General features: G+C 43.8%; 1 protein-coding gene across 3 annotated transcripts in view; it reads right to left on the bottom strand.

The window, feature by feature from the left end:
• Positions 1–1,245: 1,245 nt before the first annotated feature.
• Positions 1,246–21,014, bottom strand: part of LOC147303784 (adhesion G protein-coupled receptor B1-like) — a 47,286-nt gene continuing 27,517 nt past the window's right edge. For 2 of the 3 annotated variants that reach the window (XM_086280226.1, XM_086280225.1), the window contains exons 2-32: positions 19,373–20,268; positions 18,504–18,653; positions 18,310–18,408; positions 18,010–18,171; positions 17,436–17,600; positions 16,133–16,297; positions 15,830–15,994; positions 15,621–15,722; positions 15,397–15,503; positions 15,099–15,293; positions 14,941–15,009; positions 13,873–13,981; positions 13,203–13,346; positions 13,017–13,086; positions 12,711–12,813; positions 12,239–12,282; positions 10,295–10,421; positions 6,910–7,013; positions 6,673–6,775; positions 6,411–6,561; positions 6,218–6,287; positions 6,033–6,099; positions 5,839–5,924; positions 5,515–5,686; positions 5,285–5,380; positions 5,132–5,171; positions 4,343–4,959; positions 4,207–4,242; positions 3,998–4,102; positions 3,703–3,753; positions 1,246–3,467 (exon numbers count right to left, since the gene is read on the bottom strand). In XM_086280226.1, the coding sequence (XP_086136352.1) occupies positions 3,270–3,467; positions 3,703–3,753; positions 3,998–4,102; positions 4,207–4,242; positions 4,343–4,959; positions 5,132–5,171; positions 5,285–5,380; positions 5,515–5,686; positions 5,839–5,924; positions 6,033–6,099; positions 6,218–6,287; positions 6,411–6,561; positions 6,673–6,775; positions 6,910–7,013; positions 10,295–10,421; positions 12,239–12,282; positions 12,711–12,813; positions 13,017–13,086; positions 13,203–13,346; positions 13,873–13,981; positions 14,941–15,009; positions 15,099–15,293; positions 15,397–15,503; positions 15,621–15,722; positions 15,830–15,994; positions 16,133–16,297; positions 17,436–17,600; positions 18,010–18,171; positions 18,310–18,408; positions 18,504–18,653; positions 19,373–20,075 (4,575 nt within the window). In that variant the 5' untranslated portion in view covers positions 20,076–20,268 and the 3' untranslated portion in view covers positions 1,246–3,269. The remainder of the gene's footprint in view (positions 3,468–3,702; positions 3,754–3,997; positions 4,103–4,206; positions 4,243–4,342; positions 4,960–5,131; positions 5,172–5,284; positions 5,381–5,514; positions 5,687–5,838; positions 5,925–6,032; positions 6,100–6,217; positions 6,288–6,410; positions 6,562–6,672; positions 6,776–6,909; positions 7,014–10,294; positions 10,422–12,238; positions 12,283–12,710; positions 12,814–13,016; positions 13,087–13,202; positions 13,347–13,872; positions 13,982–14,940; positions 15,010–15,098; positions 15,294–15,396; positions 15,504–15,620; positions 15,723–15,829; positions 15,995–16,132; positions 16,298–17,435; positions 17,601–18,009; positions 18,172–18,309; positions 18,409–18,503; positions 18,654–19,372; positions 20,269–21,014) is intronic. The other variant, XM_086280227.1, reaches the window with a different exon arrangement.

The following is a 21,014-nucleotide window of genomic DNA, read 5'->3' as shown; positions in this document are numbered from 1 at the left end:
TGTGAGTGTATAACTTGTGTCCCTGGCAAGCCCTAACTCAGACAGCGACCGATTGAAATGGAGCAGCAGACCCTTTCCCCCCTTTGTTCTCCTTGTTTTCCCAATCCATCGCTTTTCTTTCTATAGCTTTCTATAGATCTTTTCTGTCTGTTTTCTTCTGCAACCTCCTAACACCCATGAATATTTATATGTGTGTGTATATATATATATATATATATATATATATATATATATATATATATATATATATATATATAAACACCAATAGGTCACAGTGCACAGCAGCTGCAAAACAGTCTTTATATCAGCAGTGTGAATCATCATTAGCACACTGCACATACGCTATGCAGATGACTTTTGGCGAGATAATAAATTAGCACAAAGTGTTCCACAAAGCAAAAATTATCCATAAGCAACGATGTAATGGTGCACATCATATGATTTGATAACACACATTAAAATGCAGCGAAAATTGCACCTACAGTAAAGTACCATTTGCTCATAATCCAGTCTGCTCTCCAGGTGACCTCACGAAATGAGCAGTGCTCTACAAATGGATGATATAAATCTCATTTTGCTTATGCCTTGCAGCAGAATTACAGCGCACTGGCTCAATTAAAGCAAAGGACTGATTACAGGCAGGAGAGAAATCAGAGCGGGAATACTGCAGACAAAAGTAGACAAAACTATATTTAAACTGCCGAGCACATTTCCTATTTTTAAAGGGGTCAGAATCATATTCTAGCGCCTGTCAAATTTGTTTGTTTTCTCATTACTCAACTTCAAAAATATTTTTTTCCTGGTAATAATTTGCCTTCCTGCAAAGCATGAAAATAGAACAGAGGAAAATTGCACTTCTATCATCTTAAGAGATTGCTGTTTTATGTTTCTGCAAATCACATCTCAAGTGAGAGAAAGAGTGAAATGTTTGCCAGAGGCTTTAATGTGGCAGGAGTTCAAAATTTACTTGTCTGTATTCCATCTTTCTTTGTAGTATTGCAGCATTTTTCCTTTCTTAGTTACAATTTCTCACTTTTGAACTTCTATTTTTAGCTTCCCTTGCGTTTCGTTCTGGGTTTTAGGAACTGCTACGTGACAGCAGGCACACGAGACTCTGTAGAAGTTGTTGCGAATGTGAATATTAAGAGGATAAAACTGTATTTTAACATCACACTGTTGTTACCCGTAAAAATGAAAAAAAAAAAAAAATAACAAAAACTAAATTAAAGGCCACATTCTTTCACGTATTGTAATATAAGATATTTTTTATTAGAAATAAGTCACATTCATTTTGTGCTGTGAAAACTGTACATTTACAGGAGGTAAAACAGAACATTAAAAACATCGTGACGAGAAAGTACAATCGGGTTTTCGATACAAGTAACTCGAGGTATGAATTGGGCTTTGGGTGGGGCAGAAAATTTTGACGGGGCAGGGGAATTGACTGGTAGTACATACTGTTGAGTTACCAACACTGTTACAGAAGACATGAGGTTCAATTACCCACCGCTACACAGCTGAGAGTAATAACAAACATCCTGGAACACAGTTATGTGATATTCATAGGCTATCATTCATTCTATATAATGCTCATTTTTTCTCAGTACTATCATCTACCTGTCACAGAGAGCTCCAAATATGGAGCCTTGTGCTAACAGATCTCTAGTGAATAAATTCTTTGAATTACTAATACAGATTTGTTATACAGTATTCTCATAAAGCATCTATATGCTCAGTAAATATGAGGAAGATGGTATAAAAATTTTGAAACATTAGTAAAAAAAAAATCTCGGCCTATTATATATAAATTATATTATCAGTCTTGCTTGAGCATCAAGCGCCCATCATATTGCACTATATCACACTGATGGCTGAAAACACAAATGTGTTGAAGTTTTGAGGACCTGACGCTGAACTTGGAAGTCATTTCAGAGCCAGGAACCTCCTGTTCTGTCCAAAAGTCCTGCAAGGCTGAGAAACAAAAGGGCGATGATGAAAGGCCTTTCTGAACCCTTGAATCCACATGTTCAACATGGAAGAGCCTGCATCTTGTGCTAGCTGTGAGGGGAGGGTGGTGTCCCCAGCCACCTCCTCACATCTCTATCCAGCATTTTCCAGAGTGCACTGCTCTTCCCGCTTGAGAGTCTGTGTTCTTTCTGGTGCTGGTGTTTTGGTATCGAAGCAGAATACTGGAGGAAACCAGCAAATGGTAACTAACCACCACCTCCATCACCACTCAGCATTGTTTGTCCCGATGCAGTCGATATGGGCTCCGAACACATTATGGGTGCATTGAATCCTTCTTTTCTTCTTCTTTTTTTTGAATAATGTCATAGGTCACAGTACAGCAATAAATCTTGTGCCTGACACTTCATGAGGAAGGAATAAAAATCAAAATATGCTATTAACTCAATAATGAGAGAAACAATGCTAATCATAACACCAGCAATAATAATTGGAATTATAATAGCCATGGTGATAACAAGAGTGAGAAACTCTATCAGCGTGATTAAGCTCTCCAATAGAGGAGTGTGTTTTGTTCTCAGCACAGAGTCATTTTCAGCTCTGGAGTTGCAGTTCCAGATGTAAAGCAGTACAAACAAACACACAAGCTGAATAAATAAAAGAAAAAGATTAATAAAAACAATAAAGTAACCCACTTCACAAAAGCAAAATGTATGCGCCCATCAGAGTATTGGAGCATGAAACTGGTCCCATATGCTCTTTTTGCCTTGTCCTGTTTTTTGGAAGGTTTTTTTTTGGCTGGAAGAAAATCAGCCAGGAGTTCCGGCTGTTACTCCCAAGAAGCAGGGAGAACGCGCCGTTTCAAAATGATTCACTTTTTCTCCAAAGTTGAGAAGGAAAAAGAAGCACAGACATGTCAACCACAGCTCTGAAACCCAGGCTGTGGCGCTCAAGAAACTCCCAGTGAAGCATTAATGGAACCACAGACAGTCCTGGTCCGTGGACTCCACTGATCACTCCACTACCCCTATGACCTTTACAGCACTCTAATAAGAGATGCTGATAAGTCCACTCTGAAGCTACAATTAACATCTCCTTCACCATCACTTCCACTCCACCATCCCTCCTTCTCTTCCTTCTTTCCTGCTCTGGCTGAGGGTTTGAAGACATTGATTCTGGGACCTACTTTCTCACTTCCTCTCTTTCTTGGCTTCCCCTACACTATCCATGCAGGATCCCATTCCCAAACCAAAAAAGGTGATCGAGGTGAAATTAGGCGGCTTCGCTAGCCCCCTTCCTCCCCCTCAGACCTCTGTCTGCAGGTCAATGATGTCCTGCCCCACCAGAGGGATGGTGGTGCTTGTTTTCTCCCACTCCACAGAGTGCAGCTCCAGAGGCGAGGCAGCTAAGGGCTCCAGGTCTTTGCGCACCCATGCAGGGGGTGATGCCGGTATTCCCCGGACTCCCTCCCATGGCCTCTCCAGAGGACCTTGCTGCTTGTCCTGTAGGAGGACAAAAGAGAGGTCACTTTAGTGTTGCTGTCACTCGTTAGCTCCGGGCAATTCCTGATCTAATTGAAATGAAATGGGCTTCATCAGAGGTGATTTTCTGATAATGAAAGTCATTTTTGTCATTTGGCGAAAATGACTCCTCTTTGAGGCATGTGGACACTATGATAGTGTGTCTTGACTATAGGTTGTAAATTTTGAGAGTGTGAGGTTGTATATAAACACTCACGCTGTGGTTCGTTTTGTCACTTCCTCCTGAAGACACACTCCATCTCACAGACTGTAAGAAGGAAGGAAGAAAATACATCCTTATTCAAATGACCTCAAGGCACTTACAACCATAGCACAATACACTATGTTGTACATTGTTTTAATTCCACAAAGGTCATTTTCACACCACGTAAATTTTTTTTTTTTTTTAGCAATAACATTGCCTCTGCATTTCCCATTTATCTGTGTTTTTCAATTCCTGAAACATAATGTGCATGGAGATGAGCTACAACAATGACATCATGATTTCTTACCTTGCTGTCAGAAGCAGGAGACTCTCTGTCTTTCTCAGCATGGTGCAGCTTCCTATTAAGGTCCTGGAACATGTTCTGGTGGCGTTTCTTGGTATGCATTATTTTCTAGAGTACATGTAAAAAAATGAAATTAGTATATTGTTGCATTGCATTTATTATACGAGTCATTTTCCTAATGTTTTCAGAGACAATATCCAAATGATATTTACCTCAAAGTCCAACTCAGCATAACGAGATTTCTGTCTCTGTGAGAAAACGAGCGAGAGGAAGAAGGTCAGTTTGGTTTTAGAAACTTATTAGAAAACTGCAAAAGGAGACTAAAGCAACTATTCCATCTTCTCTTACCTCTAAGGAGCTCATGGAAAGGGTGGAGATGGTCTCACTCTTGGACATCATTGAGTTCATGGACTCGAAGGTGTTCTCCAGGCTGCTGTGGGTGATGTGAGACTCACTGGACATGTTGTGGATGTTCTGGATGGGGGAGTCTCTCTCTGAATATGACACGCTGACTTGATCAGGGGGGATCGACTTCATTCCAAAGGCAGCCTGAGGCTCTGCAAAGGGCCCGCCGAGGTGCATGAGTCTGGCTTGCGGCAGCTGCTCCACGCTGATGTTGTACTTTGTTGTGTCATCTTTGGGCTTAGCCCTCAGGGTGGAGGTAGTGTTGGGCATGAGGACGTAACTGCTGCCATCAGAGACACCACCCTCTGCCTGAGCGAGATCGGCGTCCAGCTGCTGGAAGAGCTCTCCCTCGCAGACATACACAGGTTTTCCGCAGGATGGGTCGACTCCTCCTGCCAGGCGGCTTTTCTCTCTCTTCAGGGTAAGGGTGTGGCTGGAGTACTCAGGAACCGCCTGCATGTGACCTTTACTGGGGTTGGATGGCAGGGTGTGGTAGCTTGAGCCCATGGGAAGGGGCATCTGAGGAGGAGGCATCTTCTCTTCGGAGGAGCTCTTCATTCCTTTTAAGCAGAATTGCAAGAGCGAGAGTTAAAAATAATGGACGTCTAAGGAATTTGGTCCAATAAAAATGGTCTCTTTTTTTTGCAAGTGCAAGGCTCACTTATATTGAAATGCAAATGGAAAAATGGTTAAGGGTAAGAAAGGAAAAAGCTGATGTAAAAAGGGGCTCACCTTGTCTGCTTGAATCTCCATCCTTTTCACTATCAGACGGCTGATAAAAGAACAAAAACATTCTATCAGTGTTTAATGTATGCATATATTCATTTAAGGGTAAATTCAAGAGGCACTCAAGACATTAAAAAGGCAATAAGCCAAGAAATTTACCATATGCTGGGTGTGGCCATTGTGCAGGGAACTGCCAGAGTCTCCATTTCCATCATCCTTGCGGTCGACTACTCTGCACTTTACAGCCTCTTGAACCTAATGCATGGAAGGGGGGAAAATATTGAGAACATTGTCTATGTTCTATGTTAGGTAACCTGATCAAAAAACAACCAAATCAAACCAATTCCCTTTTATCTTTTTTACCTTGTCTTATTGATTTGTTTTCTTACCTCTCTGCGCAGAATGCAGTGCACCATGACAATGATGAACCCCTCCAGTGAGTCGAAGACGGCAAAGAGGATCTGAAAGAGGGCTGAGCGGCGGTCTGTGATGGCCAAGACGGCAGACATCCAGGTGAGGGCCAAGAGAGGCAGAACCACGCAGGAGCTCCACAGTGATGCCCTGCAGCAGGAGAGAACAGCAGATTAGTAACAACTTCAGTTGTTTGATTGTGCGGCGTGATATCAAAGCACATCATCAATGAACCTGTAATGGCACTGATAAGGACGATAAGCACAATACTCGAGTGTGTTGAGAAGATCAATAAGACCTACCCGGCTCTCTCTTTCAGTTTCACGTCGGTGATGCCGTCCTTGGATACCAGCTTGTTGAAGACCAGAATACCAATGAACATATTCACCTGTGTGCAGGAAAAAAATACATGGATGAAACAGTGTGATCATGGGTGATGCATTTACAAACAGCTATGTATTGTGATGGATTGGGATGTCAAAGTCAGAATACAAACCAGAACGACAGCTGCAGCAGGGCCTACAAATGCGTAGAGGAGTCCACCCTCAAGAGAGAGCCAGCAGCTAGAAATGAAAAGGAAGAATGTTAATTCTTTAGCTAAGACAAGAGTTTTCTCTCCCCTCAAAAGAAATTCTAGAGTAAAGAGAAGTGACAAAAACAGAAGGTTTAGAGTAGACTTACTAGTTGACAGTGCCGTATCCCTTAGCTTTTGTAAAACCCACAGACACAGCCACCACCAGTGCAGGAAGGCCTGCAAGACAGAAAAGGGGGAGAAAAGTTAGATCATCAAAGATAAAAAGCTATGGAGAAAACAAATGATGCAACACAGATTTTAAAAAAAAAAAGAGAGCGACACGAGCGTGAAGACGCTTACCCCAGCCTAAGCACAAGAAGCGCTTGCGGATGATGCGGTTGCGCAGACGACCAGTGACAGCCATATAGGACTGCCAAGCTTCGGTCAGCACCCAGCAGAAAGAAGAGAGGAAGAAGAAATGCAGAAATGCAGCGATGAGAGTGCACACCACCTGTGGGAGCCCGGGAGGAAGGGAGAGATAGAAAGATGAGAAATCTGTGTCAATCCCCTAAGCAGTAAATTTGAAAAAGAGAGGGTAGGATTGCTTAGAAAAGTGCCTTACCTTGTTGCGAGCCTGAGTTTGTCCAACAAGAATGAGGGCATTGGAGCATATAATGGAAAGGCAGAAGTTGATAAGGATAACGGAGCGCTCTGAGCGGATGTACCTAGAGTTTGGGAAAGGTGGAAGGAAAAAAGAGTGAGTTTGGCAATGCGCGGGCAGAAGGAAGGGAAAAACACAGAACACGGCATAAAATATTAGAGGCTAGCATGGCTGATCGTTGCTCGGAGGGATACTTACTTCCACACGGAGACGTAGATGATGATGAGGAGCAGCAGGGTGAGAGAGGAGACCCCACAGCCAACGATGAGAGTCACGGACGGGAGCAGTGCCTTGTCCATGTTCTACAGAGAGGAGACAAGACCACGCATGCCTCTTAGAGCTGATTATGAACACACATGCACATTTATGCAGAGAAGAAACCAGCAATAAAAGCCACACACACAGACATACACACTCAGGATACTAAGCTTCTGGGTATGCGCTATCTGGAATAGCAGACAGCTCCCCACAGGCAAACAGTTGAATGGCACAATCAGGCCACGGCTGAGGCAAGGTGACATGTCAGAAAGATGGAGCAGCAAGCTAGACAAATGGTCAGGGTCACTGCATTTCTCCACTGAGCATTTGAGTCAGCAAATGAGGTGAAAATAATACACAGATATCTCTCTCCATTAGGCAAGAACGGGGTTGCTCAAATCCCAGGGCAGTTCAGGTAGGGTTGCCGTAATCAGTCATTAGTCTGAGCTGCTACAGCGACAGTCTAATCACTGACAGACATCCTGCGCTCGTCTTTTCTCTCCCCTGTTAGCTGTGCCTCCGAATTTTGGTTCATAATTGTGCCAACCAGCAGCTCCTCATCCATCCCTGGAGGGGTGAACAGGTGGACCATTATCACCTGTGCATTAATCTGCCACCACCTGCCCTTCTGATCTCTGACAGCAGCTTGGTGCCTGCCACTGCCAGCGGCGGTGACCATCCCATGTTTCAAACAGCCCTGTCACCGAACCTCTGGTGGGGGAAACAGAGGAGGGATTGTTTTTTGTCTTTCGTCCCTGCTGCTCAATCACCTAGAGGGCCAATAGGTCACCGCTGTGCACACAAATCTCATCTCCTTGAGACTTCAAAACACCCTTGCTGCTTGGCTAACGCACCTGCAAAGCCCCCACAAGATAATTGTGCAGTTTCGCACAATTTGTGTGCCCGGAATCTCTGTCTAACACCTACCCTCGTGGCTTTAATAAGGGTTTAAGTTAATCTAACACCTCTGATCAAGTTGTCATCACCACAGAGCGTGTGATTACTGGTAAAAAAAATCTGTCTTTGACAAATGCTGTGATTGTATTTTTAATAATGTGTTGACAGGGAAAAGACGGATAACAGCTGCAAAGGGAGAGTGAGAAAACTGTCCTGAAATGAAATGAATCTGCAGGTATCAAATTAGCCCTGATAGAGGAGAGGGAGATAGAGTCTGCTTTGGCCTTCATTTGATTTATGATGGTGATAAATTCTTGTATTGCAGGGCACATGAGAAGCACAGCTTCTAATACGTTTACCACTGTGCCCCCAAATTTAAATGGTACAATACAGAGCCTTGAGGGATTGTTCCTCTTCATCTCAGTATTTGCTCCACATAGGGTTTTTCCCCCCCTGATATTAAAGCACTACCATGAAGTCCAGCCTGTGGCAGCCAAAGACTAATTTAGTGTGGCAAATTTGTTTCAAAATCTATCCAGCTACATCAGAAGGGGCCCAAAACAGATGGCAGATAGAAGTGCATTGTATTTTTTCCCCAGACTTTACTAAATCAGGCAAAGAGAACAAAAGGGTTCATACAGTTTGTCCTGACCCCTTTCTTTCTCATTCTCTATATCTGGGTTGAATCTTTACCATGGGCCACTGACTAGAATTTAGAAAGCCAGCTTGACCTACATATGAGGCATGTCTTCTGCCTGCCCTTCACCAAATCGCATCAGCTACTTGTGAAGAAATCTAAATGTGGAACATCTTAGCTCGTGCACATTTTTAAGGTGTTCCTTACTAGCACTAAGTAGTGGTCGAGGGAATCGGCTGTTCAAGCTGTGGGCTGTTCCCACAGGACCATGGTGTTTCAAACACCTGCCTCAGAACTCGTGAAACGATACCATCGAATGAGAGCTAACATACTGCAGTGTCTGGCTGTTTTTCCGCTACTCTCTATTTCAGCCTTGTGCATTTCGCTTGTGTTGTTTATACAGTTTGCAGGAAGATGTTATTGAAAATGTCCACAGCGCACATCAAAGGATGGATTGGGGGGGGGGGGGGGGTGCATCAGTGCATGACCAGACGTCTGTCTCTCATTGGTCGCCTCTCTGGCATTTCAGACTTGGTGTTGTGGCCATAGAAGGAGGAGGAGGAGGAGGGGAATGGATGTAATCGAGAATTCAGAGATATTGGCAGACGAAATGATTGGCGCAGCTGCATTTTTAGTGGTGCGGGGGAATGAGGGGAGGGCCGTGTGTGTGTGTGCGTTTGTGTGTGTGTAGCCTGTAACAAATATTGGAGGGACTATTTAGACTGGCAACAACAAAGCAAATCAAATCTAGGATGTAAACAACAGGTTGGGGAGGAAAAAATGACAATCCTCAGTGGGGATTGAGCAGCAGAAAAACACTGCATACCAAATTCACTGGTTGTTTGTCTTACTCCTGCCTGCACACTTAAGGAAATAAGAAAAATTTGCGTATTTAAACTATACATTTCCTCAGACTAATGGACATCTGTTGATTGTTTATCAGATCGGAGATGGACAGACCATTTCCTCTGTCCTGAGGGGTATAGCAGAGAGGAGGAGGAGGAGGGGATGTGACTGTGTGTTCCCCCCTTCAGCATCTCAGTTATCAAAAATCACACAGGCCGAGTTTGCGCTGCAGAAGCCGTTACCAAGGCAACTGGAGAGGAAGATGCTCTAGAGGCAACACAGTCTAAAGGGGGAAAATTACACATTGTCTTTGCGCATGAAATAAAGCGATGCACAAGGGCACATTTTGGTAATCAGCGCATCGGGCATGCAAGCTGCACTAACTCCGTATAGTTTGGACAAACGTGCATTATTCATAACCATAATCGGACAATAAATGCAGTCCGACGGGCAGAAAATTATTTTATGGTGTTGAATTAATCATTCGCAGGCGATCTTTCTTCTAATACAAGTAGCGAGGCATTAACGTATTTCATACTACAGATAAAACATATATCTTTTCTATTTTTTTAATATAATTTATGTAGCTGCAGCAAACAAATCATCATCAAATTAACAAGCACGAGCAAAATAAAAATGTGCACGCCCGAAACGCAACTCGCAAGGTTTTGAATTCAAAATCTAAACGCAATCCGCGCACATCAACATGTTGCTCGGTTATCCCCCGCTAAATATACATAACCCAGAAAAAGCTGCATTTCTCCGATCAGCGGCACCTGTACGGAGACAAAGGAGCGCTGGCAGGCAGCGCTACAGCAAAGCGCTCGAAAAACAAGCACTGTACGTTCACACTGCACCGCATTCACGCGCACACTGCACTAAACACTTAACATGTACATCGGAGGGAATAAAGAAGCTTATTTTATGACCAGATGGATAACTTACCGAGTCGAAGTTGACGTGCGATAAAATGGCGAAGGTGGAGAGGCTGTCACACACGCATTTGGTTCTGAATGAATGAACGGGCACCGCTCTGCAGCTCCGAGCAGACCAAGACCCAAGCAGAGAGGAACTGCACAGAGAAGGAGAGGGAAGGCAACAACGGGTTAGGAGAGGAGAGATCAGAGAAATCTCTCGTGTGAATGTCTCTTGATGGATTACTATTATGGTTTTTGTTATATAAGTGGTGGGAAAATATGTATATATAAAACATATCTATGCATTCAAATACCGTTTATGTGAATAAATAATTTTTTCTATAACATACTACGACTGAACTGTTTTATTTTAGAACTTATTTGCAGGTTATTTTCTTTTTGATGGGTCCATCTGTGACATAATTAGTGATAAAAGACCTTCATAAAAGTCTTAATCTCCAACAGTTCTTGCTACATACTATCTTTCTTCAGCAGACATGAGATAAAAGGCAAACAGATGTCCAACTTATGGAGGATAAGAAGACAAAGGACAAGATGTTCCCTCTTTAGAAATAGAAGGACAGGAATATGGAGGCGATGTGAATTGTGATCCTTTCTCAATTTTGAGGAAACCTACACCTCAGCACCACATGTCAGATGCCAGAGAGCACAGGGGACTTTAAGGCAATGTCCAGCACCCTCAGGCTCTGACTGGGTGGTAAACAGAGAAGGGTATTATAGCCAGCAGGTCCAGTCTGGTATAGATTGCCATGGGAGGACAGCTGCAGGGTAAAACTATTATGACTGTCTACATCTAAGTAGGCTGGGCTGCACTTTTTAATGTGCACTCTGTTTGAGCTGTGATAGGCTAAAGGTTACATGTTGAATTGTGATGAAAGGCAGGTCTTAAAAAGCATGTGTGACCCCATTAATGTCACAGAAAAAGACCATGTCCTGCGATGAGAGCACTCTCAGACATATGCAGCTCTGTAAGCAAACAGCGACCCCCCCCCAACTCTGCCATCATCCCGAGCTCCATCTTCTGCCATTTCCACCGTCTCTATCCTGCCATTAATCACATCCGCTGTCAAAAAAGAATCTAATTTGACTACAGGCACATGCCTTCTCTCTGAAAGTATACGAGTTAATTACATTTTCTCAGACTCTGGTTATTATGTGAGGTGCAGGTGTATTTTCTTATCAGTCTTTCTGAAGTATACAAGTCTATCTATATGCAAATTGTCCACCTGTGTATTGCTCAAGAGTGGCATAGTGGGTCTGGAGGCTGACTGATCCAGGGCAAGTCATTCAAATGGATGTAAGCATCTTTAAAAAACTAAACTTCCAAATGCCACAGACATTAACCTCAGCGGTGGCGGATGAGCATAACTGAGAGGAAGGAGAGGGACAGTGTCCATCGTCTTTACGCTGACACTCTGCAGTTGACCTAAAGGTGCAGCAGTGAGCTCACTGTGATGCTAATAATGAGGTTAGAGGTGCCGCCTTTGTATTTCTCCCTCTTCGGGATGTGGTTAGTTTAAAGTGACGAAGGAGACTGTTAGATCAAAGTGAAGTGTCACTCAGTTGCAACCAGTGTGGCTCATTAGGGCTGTCATTTCTCGCATCTGTGTGCTTTGCAGTAAGTGTGTAAGACAGCTGATTGAGTCCTAAAGCTTCAGGCATGGGGCTCAAAAAAATGAACATGTTGTGGCATTCCTCTGTGTTGCTGTCAAAGTGATTGACATGAAAAATGGATGAGAAATTATTGCTCTCTCTGCGGTGAGAGTAAGATTAACAGTGGGTAGTGCCTGTGGAGTGGAGGGGGCTGAATAGCTATTGTAGGGACGTCAGCTCTACGTGAGGAGATAAACAGCAGCTAGCACCAGATCAGGTGACGAGACCATGCAGGACTTCATGTGAGTGATGGTTAGACGCACATATAAGAAGAAAAACAACTTTAGTCACCACTTACGTTTCGCTTTCGTCCCATGAGAGGCACGTCTCGTTTATGGTGCCCTGCAAGAAGAGGCAGATGGAGAAGAAAGTGTGAGGAATCGCTACAGAAAAGGGAAACGCGTGGGTTGGGACACCTTACTATAAATGTGTGAGATGCAACAGCTTGCTGCCAGCCACCTGCCCACATTTCTTACACTCTCTTGTAAAAGCATGCATGAAACTAAAAACAGCTCCTTATCAGCACAAGAGGCTAATCATTACGCATGATTTGTCATCATCATCATTCACCATCATCATCAGCAGCCGACCACTTGGCTGTGCTGTGATCTTCCATGAATTTCAACTGACACAAGTAAAGTAAAAGTCACAGTGTCACTGAAAATGTCAGTAAAATGTCAGGCCTTGTGCGCTGTAGTGAGCAAACAGCCAGAGGGGGGTGATATTTATTCGTGAGGCTCCATTAGTTTGGAGAACCATTAGGGACTCACATTATGAAGGTGGGGGAATTCGATCTCAACGGGGGATGACAGCAGAGTTGGGTTGGGCTTGACGATTACCGTCACCACCTTAGAATTGAGGAGGGTAGTGTTGCTGTGGAGAAAGAGGACATTTCAATGAGACATTACAGCAGAACGAACGCGGGTATGGTCTGATGTAAGGCTTAGCAGTAAAAATGACTCATAAATGCAAGAAAATACAGGAGGATAAAGTCAAAGGGGCGCCATCTAGTGGCTACAAAATGTATTTCATGGAAGGCCAGTTTCATACACATAAAAGCAGAGAGATTGTATTACCTATGGAAGGACAGAATGGATGCAAGGTTTCTGTAGAGGACCATGCCAGTCACAATCGCATCGCTGCCATCTAGAAAAAAACAAGCAAAAAAAATAAATCATGTTCACAAGGCTGCATGTTGGCTGATCTCCCCCATAAAATAAATTATGTAAAAATGATATCGATACACGTTTGTTAATTCTCACCTGACTGCTCAACGGACAGAGCATCACGGGACACTGTGACCTTCTCCTCAGAGGTCCTGACCCAGTCAGACGTGTCTCTCCAGCCCTTCAAAGTGAAGGTGAAGTTGGAGCTTGTAGCCGGAGAGCGCTTGTGAATGCTCAGCACTGAGAGGAACAGAAATTTAGACATTATGGCTTTTTGTTAGTAAACAGCACTCAGAGGTCATCTATTTCAACTCTGTTTGTTTTATACTGCAACAGCTGAAAAACTGTCTGAATGAACTGATGCAAACTGCGCCAAGGACACTGCAGTTTCGTGTGTAGTGCTAGCTGACCATAGTAGTCACTTCCCACTAAATTCTGTGAGAATGTCACCTTCACTGAGCCAAAACAGCCATGCAAATTGCAGAAAGTGATTCAGCGTGTGACGTTTGTATTTCACGCTGTAGTGCTAATTGAAAGTTTGATAAGTTTGTGCAAAAGGCACCACACGCATGTTATGCTAAAAATACTGCCGCAGCATTTTGGAGGTGGCATAGCTGATGAAGATGACAGCCTGCTGCCGTTTGTATGTTCAGATACACAGCGGCGAGATTAAGATTGATGGACTCTCCGGGTGGAGAAAGGACAAATCACTCTGAGCAGACATGAGAGGGATAGAGAGAGGCTGGCAGAGGAAATTGGGGCTCACCTAAATTCTCAGTGGTTTCATAAATTTCCTGAAAGCCACTCATTTGCATCCCAATCATGCTCACAAACTCTTCAACGAGGCGGAGGAATTCCTTAATAGTGGCACCCATCTGGTTAAGAAAAAGACAAAAGAGAGAAGGATAGGAGTCAATAACAGGTGAATTCAGTTGATTGAGTTTGATTGTATAAAAAGCGTGCAAATGGATTTAATTTAGTAGAAAGGCAAAGTCGCAGTTCCTTAATTACATGTTCATATCTAGTTTTCCTGTCCCTCTGACTGTTAGGGTTGTGATTATTCTTTCAGAGTGCTCTGCAGTGGACTGAAAAAGGAGGAGAAAAAATGTTTCTTGCTGCTATGCAACCTCGGAACTTCCTTAAGGCCATAAATGGGCAGGCTGTTGATTCATACTGAGGTTTTTTCGTCCACTCTCTCCTGCTCAGTGGAAGGGAGGGCTGCCCGACTTGCGTGTTTCTGACGCACAACTGCAGCGATGTGGGCGCAAGGTGTGTGCTTGCATGAGATGTACAGCTTGTGTCTCCCTACAACAGCCATCAGTATGTAGGATGGGATGGAGGCTCACAGATTTCCGAGTGGGAGTAGTGATTTTCCCTGATTCAGTTTCTCTCTCTCCCTTGCTGTCATCTTGACGTGCTTTTCTCTGTGTCGCAATGGCCTTAGTAATCCACCCTCCTGTTTTTCAGTTTGTACACAAACACGTGTTTGCAAGATGCGGTGGGAGTTTTCTTCTTTTTGAACTTTTCTATCTAAAAAGTCTTGTCTCTCTTTGGGAACTCAATTAGTAGGAGTTGTTTCATCACTCGCTTTAGCAGGAACACTGACAGAGCATCATGGAAGTGGGAGGGGGGAATATGTTCTTCCCGGTCTGTTGTAAGAACAACTTAAGAACATATTTAAACAAATTGAGAAATTCTAGATGTTAGAGCCATAATTCTAATTATTTTCTTGTACATAATCCCATCTGGAGAATGTCATGAAAATAGAGTCTTTTTCTCCAGCTTGCTCGCATCTACTGTGAATCACTTGTGTATGAACCCCCTTATCACCTACCAGCTGTGCTTCATCCCATTTGTCACGATGTTCCTCCTTCAGTAAGTTGCTGATGGTTTGGACGTAGTTCTGCAGATCATTAAATAGAGGCAGAGGTGTAAGAAGGTGCCAACACCGGTGCTTTTTGAATTCCTTGCTAACAAATCTTAAGGCCTCACCTCTATATCGGAGTTGCTCAGTCTCAGCCTAGTTTCTTTGTAGAGTTCGGTGGTGTTCTTCAAGATCTCCATGATGGCCAAGATGTCGCCGCTGTAACTTGCCCCTTTATCAGAGGAGGTTCTCAGGCGTGAGATCACCTCAGCGACCCCATCCACGCTTCGCCCCATCTGTGCTTTGGCGTTGTAGTCCCTCGACTACAACAGAGAGTCAAGAGGTTAGTCTGAGCCTTTGCGCTCCCAAAAAACAGATGAGGCATTTAGGATTTTAATTAACTGGGGCATGTTTTTCAGGGCTTACCAGCATCTGAATGTTTTCATAGTTCTTGGAGACACACTTGATGTAAGTTGGGTTCTCCCAGGAGGCGAGGCCAATAGCATCAAGAGTGCAGCGGCGCAGAATCAGACCTGTTGTAAAGAGAAAGCAAAATCTTGTTTTTGGCATAGTGGGGGGTTATATAGTTTAAGCACCTAAGGGGCGGAAATAAAAACTACAAATCACATCAAACATCAGTGTTACTCTACCTGAGGCATTAGCAGGGCAGCCAGTGGCAGCCAGGTCTCCAGCGGGGGTTTGCTTCCACACGACATCTCCAGTGATTTGCTCGGGGCAGATCTCATGGGGTTCTGACAGGTAAATGAATCAAGTGAGATAAGATAGGAAATCTATTTTCTTTGTATTTGGGCTGCGCTGTACTGAGACTATGTTTATTTATTGTATCAAGACCACTAACCAGGGCATCTCTTGTCATTGCAGCGCTTATGCTCTCTAGAATCACCAGGGCAAGGTTCTCCTCCAAAGAAAGGCCCTTCACAGACCCTCTGCCTCTGCTGGTTGCCTCCACCACAAGTCTTGCTGCAGCTGCCCCATGAGCTCCATTCATGCCAGCGTCCATCAACTACACACAAAATATTTTACAGCATTAACTCTGTACTGTGAAATGCCTGATTCATTTCTTTTTTTTTCTTTAAGTGAATTAGATATATAGATATAAACATATATAAATATATATATGTGTATATATACATATATTTACCAGGGCACTCTTTCAGGAAGCAGTCGGCTGTCTCTTTAAAGCTGCCGTGGCACTCTGAACCCCCGTAAGATGGCCCGTTGCACTCCCTGGTTCTCTGCATGGTGCCATTGGAGCAGGTGGTAGAGCATGGAGTCCAGGCAGACCACTCATTCCAGAATCCGTCCACTAGAGGGAGGCAGAAGAGCACGTTCGCCGGAAAGTTATAACTTTGTGAAGACGTGACAGGCCCTCAGGCCAGAGGCATCATAGCACAGTCACCAGTACATTAACATTTCACATGAACTACTTTTTTGAGTTTAAACGAAACAGAAAGTTGGAGCTCAGTAATCTGCCCTTCAAGCATGACTGCATGTACCTTTCACCCTCTAAGATCCACTCTCCTTAAATAGAACACACGCAATTACACTGACCACGGAAGCCATCTTTCTTGTAATGTATTTTTAAATAAATTACTCAGAAATGCAACTAAGATTGAAGATTGACTGACAACAGAAACCAATTTTCACATCCTATTTTTATATTTAAGAGCATAATAACCCTGAAAAAAAAAAAGAAGAAAGAATCAAAATTGTTATTAAATGCTGTCCTGAAATGATAAAATAGATGTAATATTCCTCGTGGTCTTTAGAAAATTTGGTCAAAATAAAGAATTAAATTACAGCAAATAGGCAGCTAAGGATGACTTAATTTCCTAAACATTTCAGTTTCAAATTGAATTTATAATCCTCTCAGTAAATGACTTTGCCAACTCTCTGTTTCAAACACTAGCAGTGATTTAGCTGTAGACGACAGAGACATCTGCTGATAGTAAAATGCAACTGCAATAAGATTTTATTCTGATTTAAAAAATAGAAGGAAAAACACAGACTAAACCAACTGTGAACAAAGTAGGGAAAAACTAACAAACTGCTGCTGTGACTTCAAAATGAGTTAAATCTTTTCAGTACATGTGTAGGTGGCTGAATGACCGTGAGCATATTATGAGTCACTGGCAGTTGTTATAAAGCTACTGACTAATGCCCACAGAGGATTTTATTCTGATGCGTCAGATGTAATATCAACCTGCCACTGCAGTCGCTGTTTGTGATGGTGGTGATGCCAATAAGTGGCTTAATTAGCTCCTGTCTATGAATCACTTCGCCAAGGGGGGTTAAATAGCATATCCAGGGTCAGTTGTCATAGATTTTTAAGGACGGTAGTAAAAGAACATGAGTCCAGTAGAACTTATTTGATGAGGATTACGTATGTCTTTTTTATACTTACACTTAAATAAGCACTTACAGTCTAAAGGTTCATGACTCACCTGGGCAAACAGCAATGTTGCAGAACTTGGTTTGCTTTGAGGGGCCACGGCAAGGCTCTCCGCCATTCTGGGGCTGCTTGCATGTGCGGGTACGATCACGATAGCCGCGGCCACAAGTGGATGAGCACAGGCTCCAGGGGGTCCACTCATCCCAAGCACCATCCACTGCACAAAGGTAACACAAGGGGGTATTTTGATGAAGGATATTATAGAACACAGGATGAAAATGTAAGCTTTAATGTCCTGGAACATTTTATAAACTCTCCACTAGGTGGGGCAGTCAGCTAGGTGGAAGATAGTGAAGTTTCCTTGATGATGACAGTCAGCCCTTTTTTTCAGGCTCTAAATCTCAGTTTGTGAGAGCTCAGAGATGTTTTTATAACTTGTCTGCATCTCGTCATCTACTTTACTTTTGTGATTGATGTTGCATAAAGGAACCTAATTAAGAGATAATGGCTTCTACTTGTATTATACACTTCAAAGACGTCAGGTGTCTCTCCAATTTTCTACAGCTCTCTCTGTTTTTTTTCTTTTCTCCTTCTGCAACATTAAAGAGGATCAACCAGGGACTCACCAGGGCAGACAACTGTGTTATTACATGGCCGGTTCTCGCGCAGGGGTCCGGTGCACTGGGTGGTGAATGAGGAAGTAGCACAGACACGGCTTCGGCCCTGCCAGCCCTCCCCGCAGGTAACTGAGCATGCACTCCAGGGGGTCCACTCATCTGTAGTAGCATCTATGAACATGATATAATAGAGGGTCATCACAGCCCCTTAACACTCAGAAATGTTAGGATGATAATTAGATGCCCTGAGTAACACCTTTGGCTTGGATCACAGTGTGCAAAAGTGTTAACAAGTGCTTGCTATCTCACCTGTTTGAGTGGCAACAACTCCATGGTTAGAATCATCAGCATTGTCCCTTCTCAACCCAATTATGGCCCGCAGACCCTGGCTCTTGTTGCGCTCCTTGCCTGAAAGAGTTTGAAAATTACGCCATTACACTACTTAATCTGCATCATCTGCACCATCGTTCTCAGTTGCATGACTAAATTAGAGCTGGGCTTACCAATGCATGCCTGAGAGTTGCAAGCCCGCCCTTCCTCCACTGTTCCCTCGCACGCGGTATCATCAGGCTGGCAGGCTCGGCTGCGCACCTGGACTCCGCCACCGCATTCCTGACTGCATACGGACCAGCGGCCCCAACCAGACCAGCCCTCTGCAGGAAGAGATAAGAGGGAGAGAGATATTGAGCAAAAGTTGGAAACTTAAACTGTTGTAATGTAGCTGATTTTCAATCACATTTCCAATAAAAGAACAGGAAGTGAGTAATATATGTTTTATGTAAAGACAATGAGCAAAGACGATTCTTTATAAGCAATACAAGTTCAATTTGAAATGATGAATGTTTGCTTTTAACCACATGGTGTGAACCACAGCAGAGCAGTGTGTGTGTGTTAGCCTGACTGGTGCGTTGCTATGACAACCTCAAGTGCGGCACTTCGATTTCTGGTGCCAGCTGGCTGCGAGTTCTTTGTGTTCTTCTCTGCCCCGGGCTAACAGACAAACATGCCCTCTATCTCCCCCTAAGACTAAGCCTCCTTGTCAAGCATCTAGATAAAATGAAGAGCTGACTGTGTGTGCAGTTCAGGAGGTCCTGCCACTTAGGTGTGAACATGCACTGGCGAATTTCTCTAACACCTTTGATTTACCCCTCATTACTCTGCGATGGTTAAGTACACAACCTTGGCCTATGGCCCCGCTCTGCAGACGAGGATCATTACCTTAGCTCCTCTTCAGACACACACGCTAACAGACGAGTTGTAGAAAGCATGCAGAGCTGTGATTATTGCTAAGCAAATAATAAGCAAGCCAGAACATACTTGGGGAAAAAAGGGGGATTGAGCACAAATCAAAACACTCAAGTTACAAACTTACTGATAATCTCAGCATCACGTCCATTGTCTTTGGGAATGGGAAGGCATTTCTCAACATAGACACCGCCTCTGTAGCAGCTTCCTGGCTTCCTCTTTGGGACCTCCCAGCACTGGCAGGGGGTGTTCATGATGCCACAGGGGTAATCATGGGTGCTACTGGACAGGCACTTCTCCAGCCACTGGCACAGCATCTGGCAGGCAGGCATACTTGGGTTCCTCTTCCCCACGACCAGAAACTCAGCCTTGAACTCACTGACATCATTCTCACCGTTCACAATCTGCAGGCCGTTTCGTGGAGCAACCTTGCGCATCTGCAGGAACTGCTTGCTTGACTCCAGATAGGTGACAGTGGTTGTACCATCGCACAGCCTAACAACCTCATCGAAGCTCTCCATGCCCAGGTAGGTACGGGAGGTCTCAATGAAGGAGTCGAACTGGAAGGTCCGGATCTGGCGGGGCACGCAGGACTCGGTGGGCTTGGTGATTTTCATGTAGACGGTGTAACGGCGAGGATCAGGATTCTGCAGGGTCCAGGAGCATGGTGTGGAGTGCAGGGTGGTCGTGGAAGTGAAAACACCAAAGAAGCGGCTCTGTTCCAGGGTAGCACAGGTGGGAGAGGCAGGTCCAGAAGGAGTGCAGGAGGTCAAACCGAAGAAGAGCAGGACGAGGGCCACACAGGGGCCGGTAAGAGCTGACCACGCCATTGGGTCGGCTTAGATAGAGGATATTGTTGATATAGCTGTGATTTCTGGTTTAACCAGGTCGTTTCTTTGACTTCTTTGTTGCAAGTTACTGCACTCAGATCTCTTACTTATCTTCACAACCCCTCTCAAGAATTGTTGGATGCTTAAGTTTTAGCAATTCAGACAATGTGCCATGTCTGTATCAAAGAGGAAGCTGCAGAAAAACAGAGAAATGAAGAAGAGGAAAAAAATTGTCAGTATGCACTAACATCTAACTAATCAAAACAAAACACCACATATTAGTATGCATGAGAGGCGCTTTCTTCAAATACAATGCATTTCTTCCACTTCCATGATATGCATTTTAATTGGCCCTATTGTCAGACTAATATTTATGCATCAGGAATCTGCCTTTGATCTGTATCACAGCGTTTCGGGGTATGTTCAGTGATCTAAAATGCCCTGTTCTTTGGGACATAATTACTCAGGCAGTGCAATTACAGTCCTTCACAGCAAGCTGGTATCTCCAAGCTTTTGCTCTTTCCTCCCACACACTGAACTGTACTGCGAATCGTGTGCGTCAGTCTGACGTTCATACAAGCATTGCTACTGGCAACCACAGACGCCTATTAGTTCCATCATTTGTGCAATGCGCCCCTGCTATTGAATGCTAAACAAGTGAAATGGTTAGTCTGTGTGTGACTTCATATCCTGCTATGGCATTTCTAAAATTGCTTTTGCATTACATACCATTGCAGTGAGTGAAATGATCTATGCAGCTATGGTGACTAATGCTTGTCTTCTGTGCATAATTAGGGAAAAAGCATGCATTTTAGGCGAGGTGCATGCACATATCATACCTGTGAATCACTGAAACCCACTCTAGTGAACCATTTAATTCTGCTCTGCTGAAAAGCTATATGCATGCACATTAGACATCTGCTGCATTCTTTACTTTTC

Source organism: Aulonocara sp. 'chitande type north' Nkhata Bay, linkage group LG22, assembly GCF_057382095.1.
Source record: "Aulonocara sp. 'chitande type north' Nkhata Bay isolate Kocher_YH1m ecotype deep benthic linkage group LG22, A_spYH_male_GT1.1, whole genome shotgun sequence".
In the NCBI taxonomy this organism is placed as follows: domain Eukaryota; kingdom Metazoa; phylum Chordata; class Actinopteri; order Cichliformes; family Cichlidae; genus Aulonocara; species Aulonocara sp. 'chitande type north' Nkhata Bay.
This window is presented reverse-complemented; position numbering and strand designations above follow the sequence as displayed.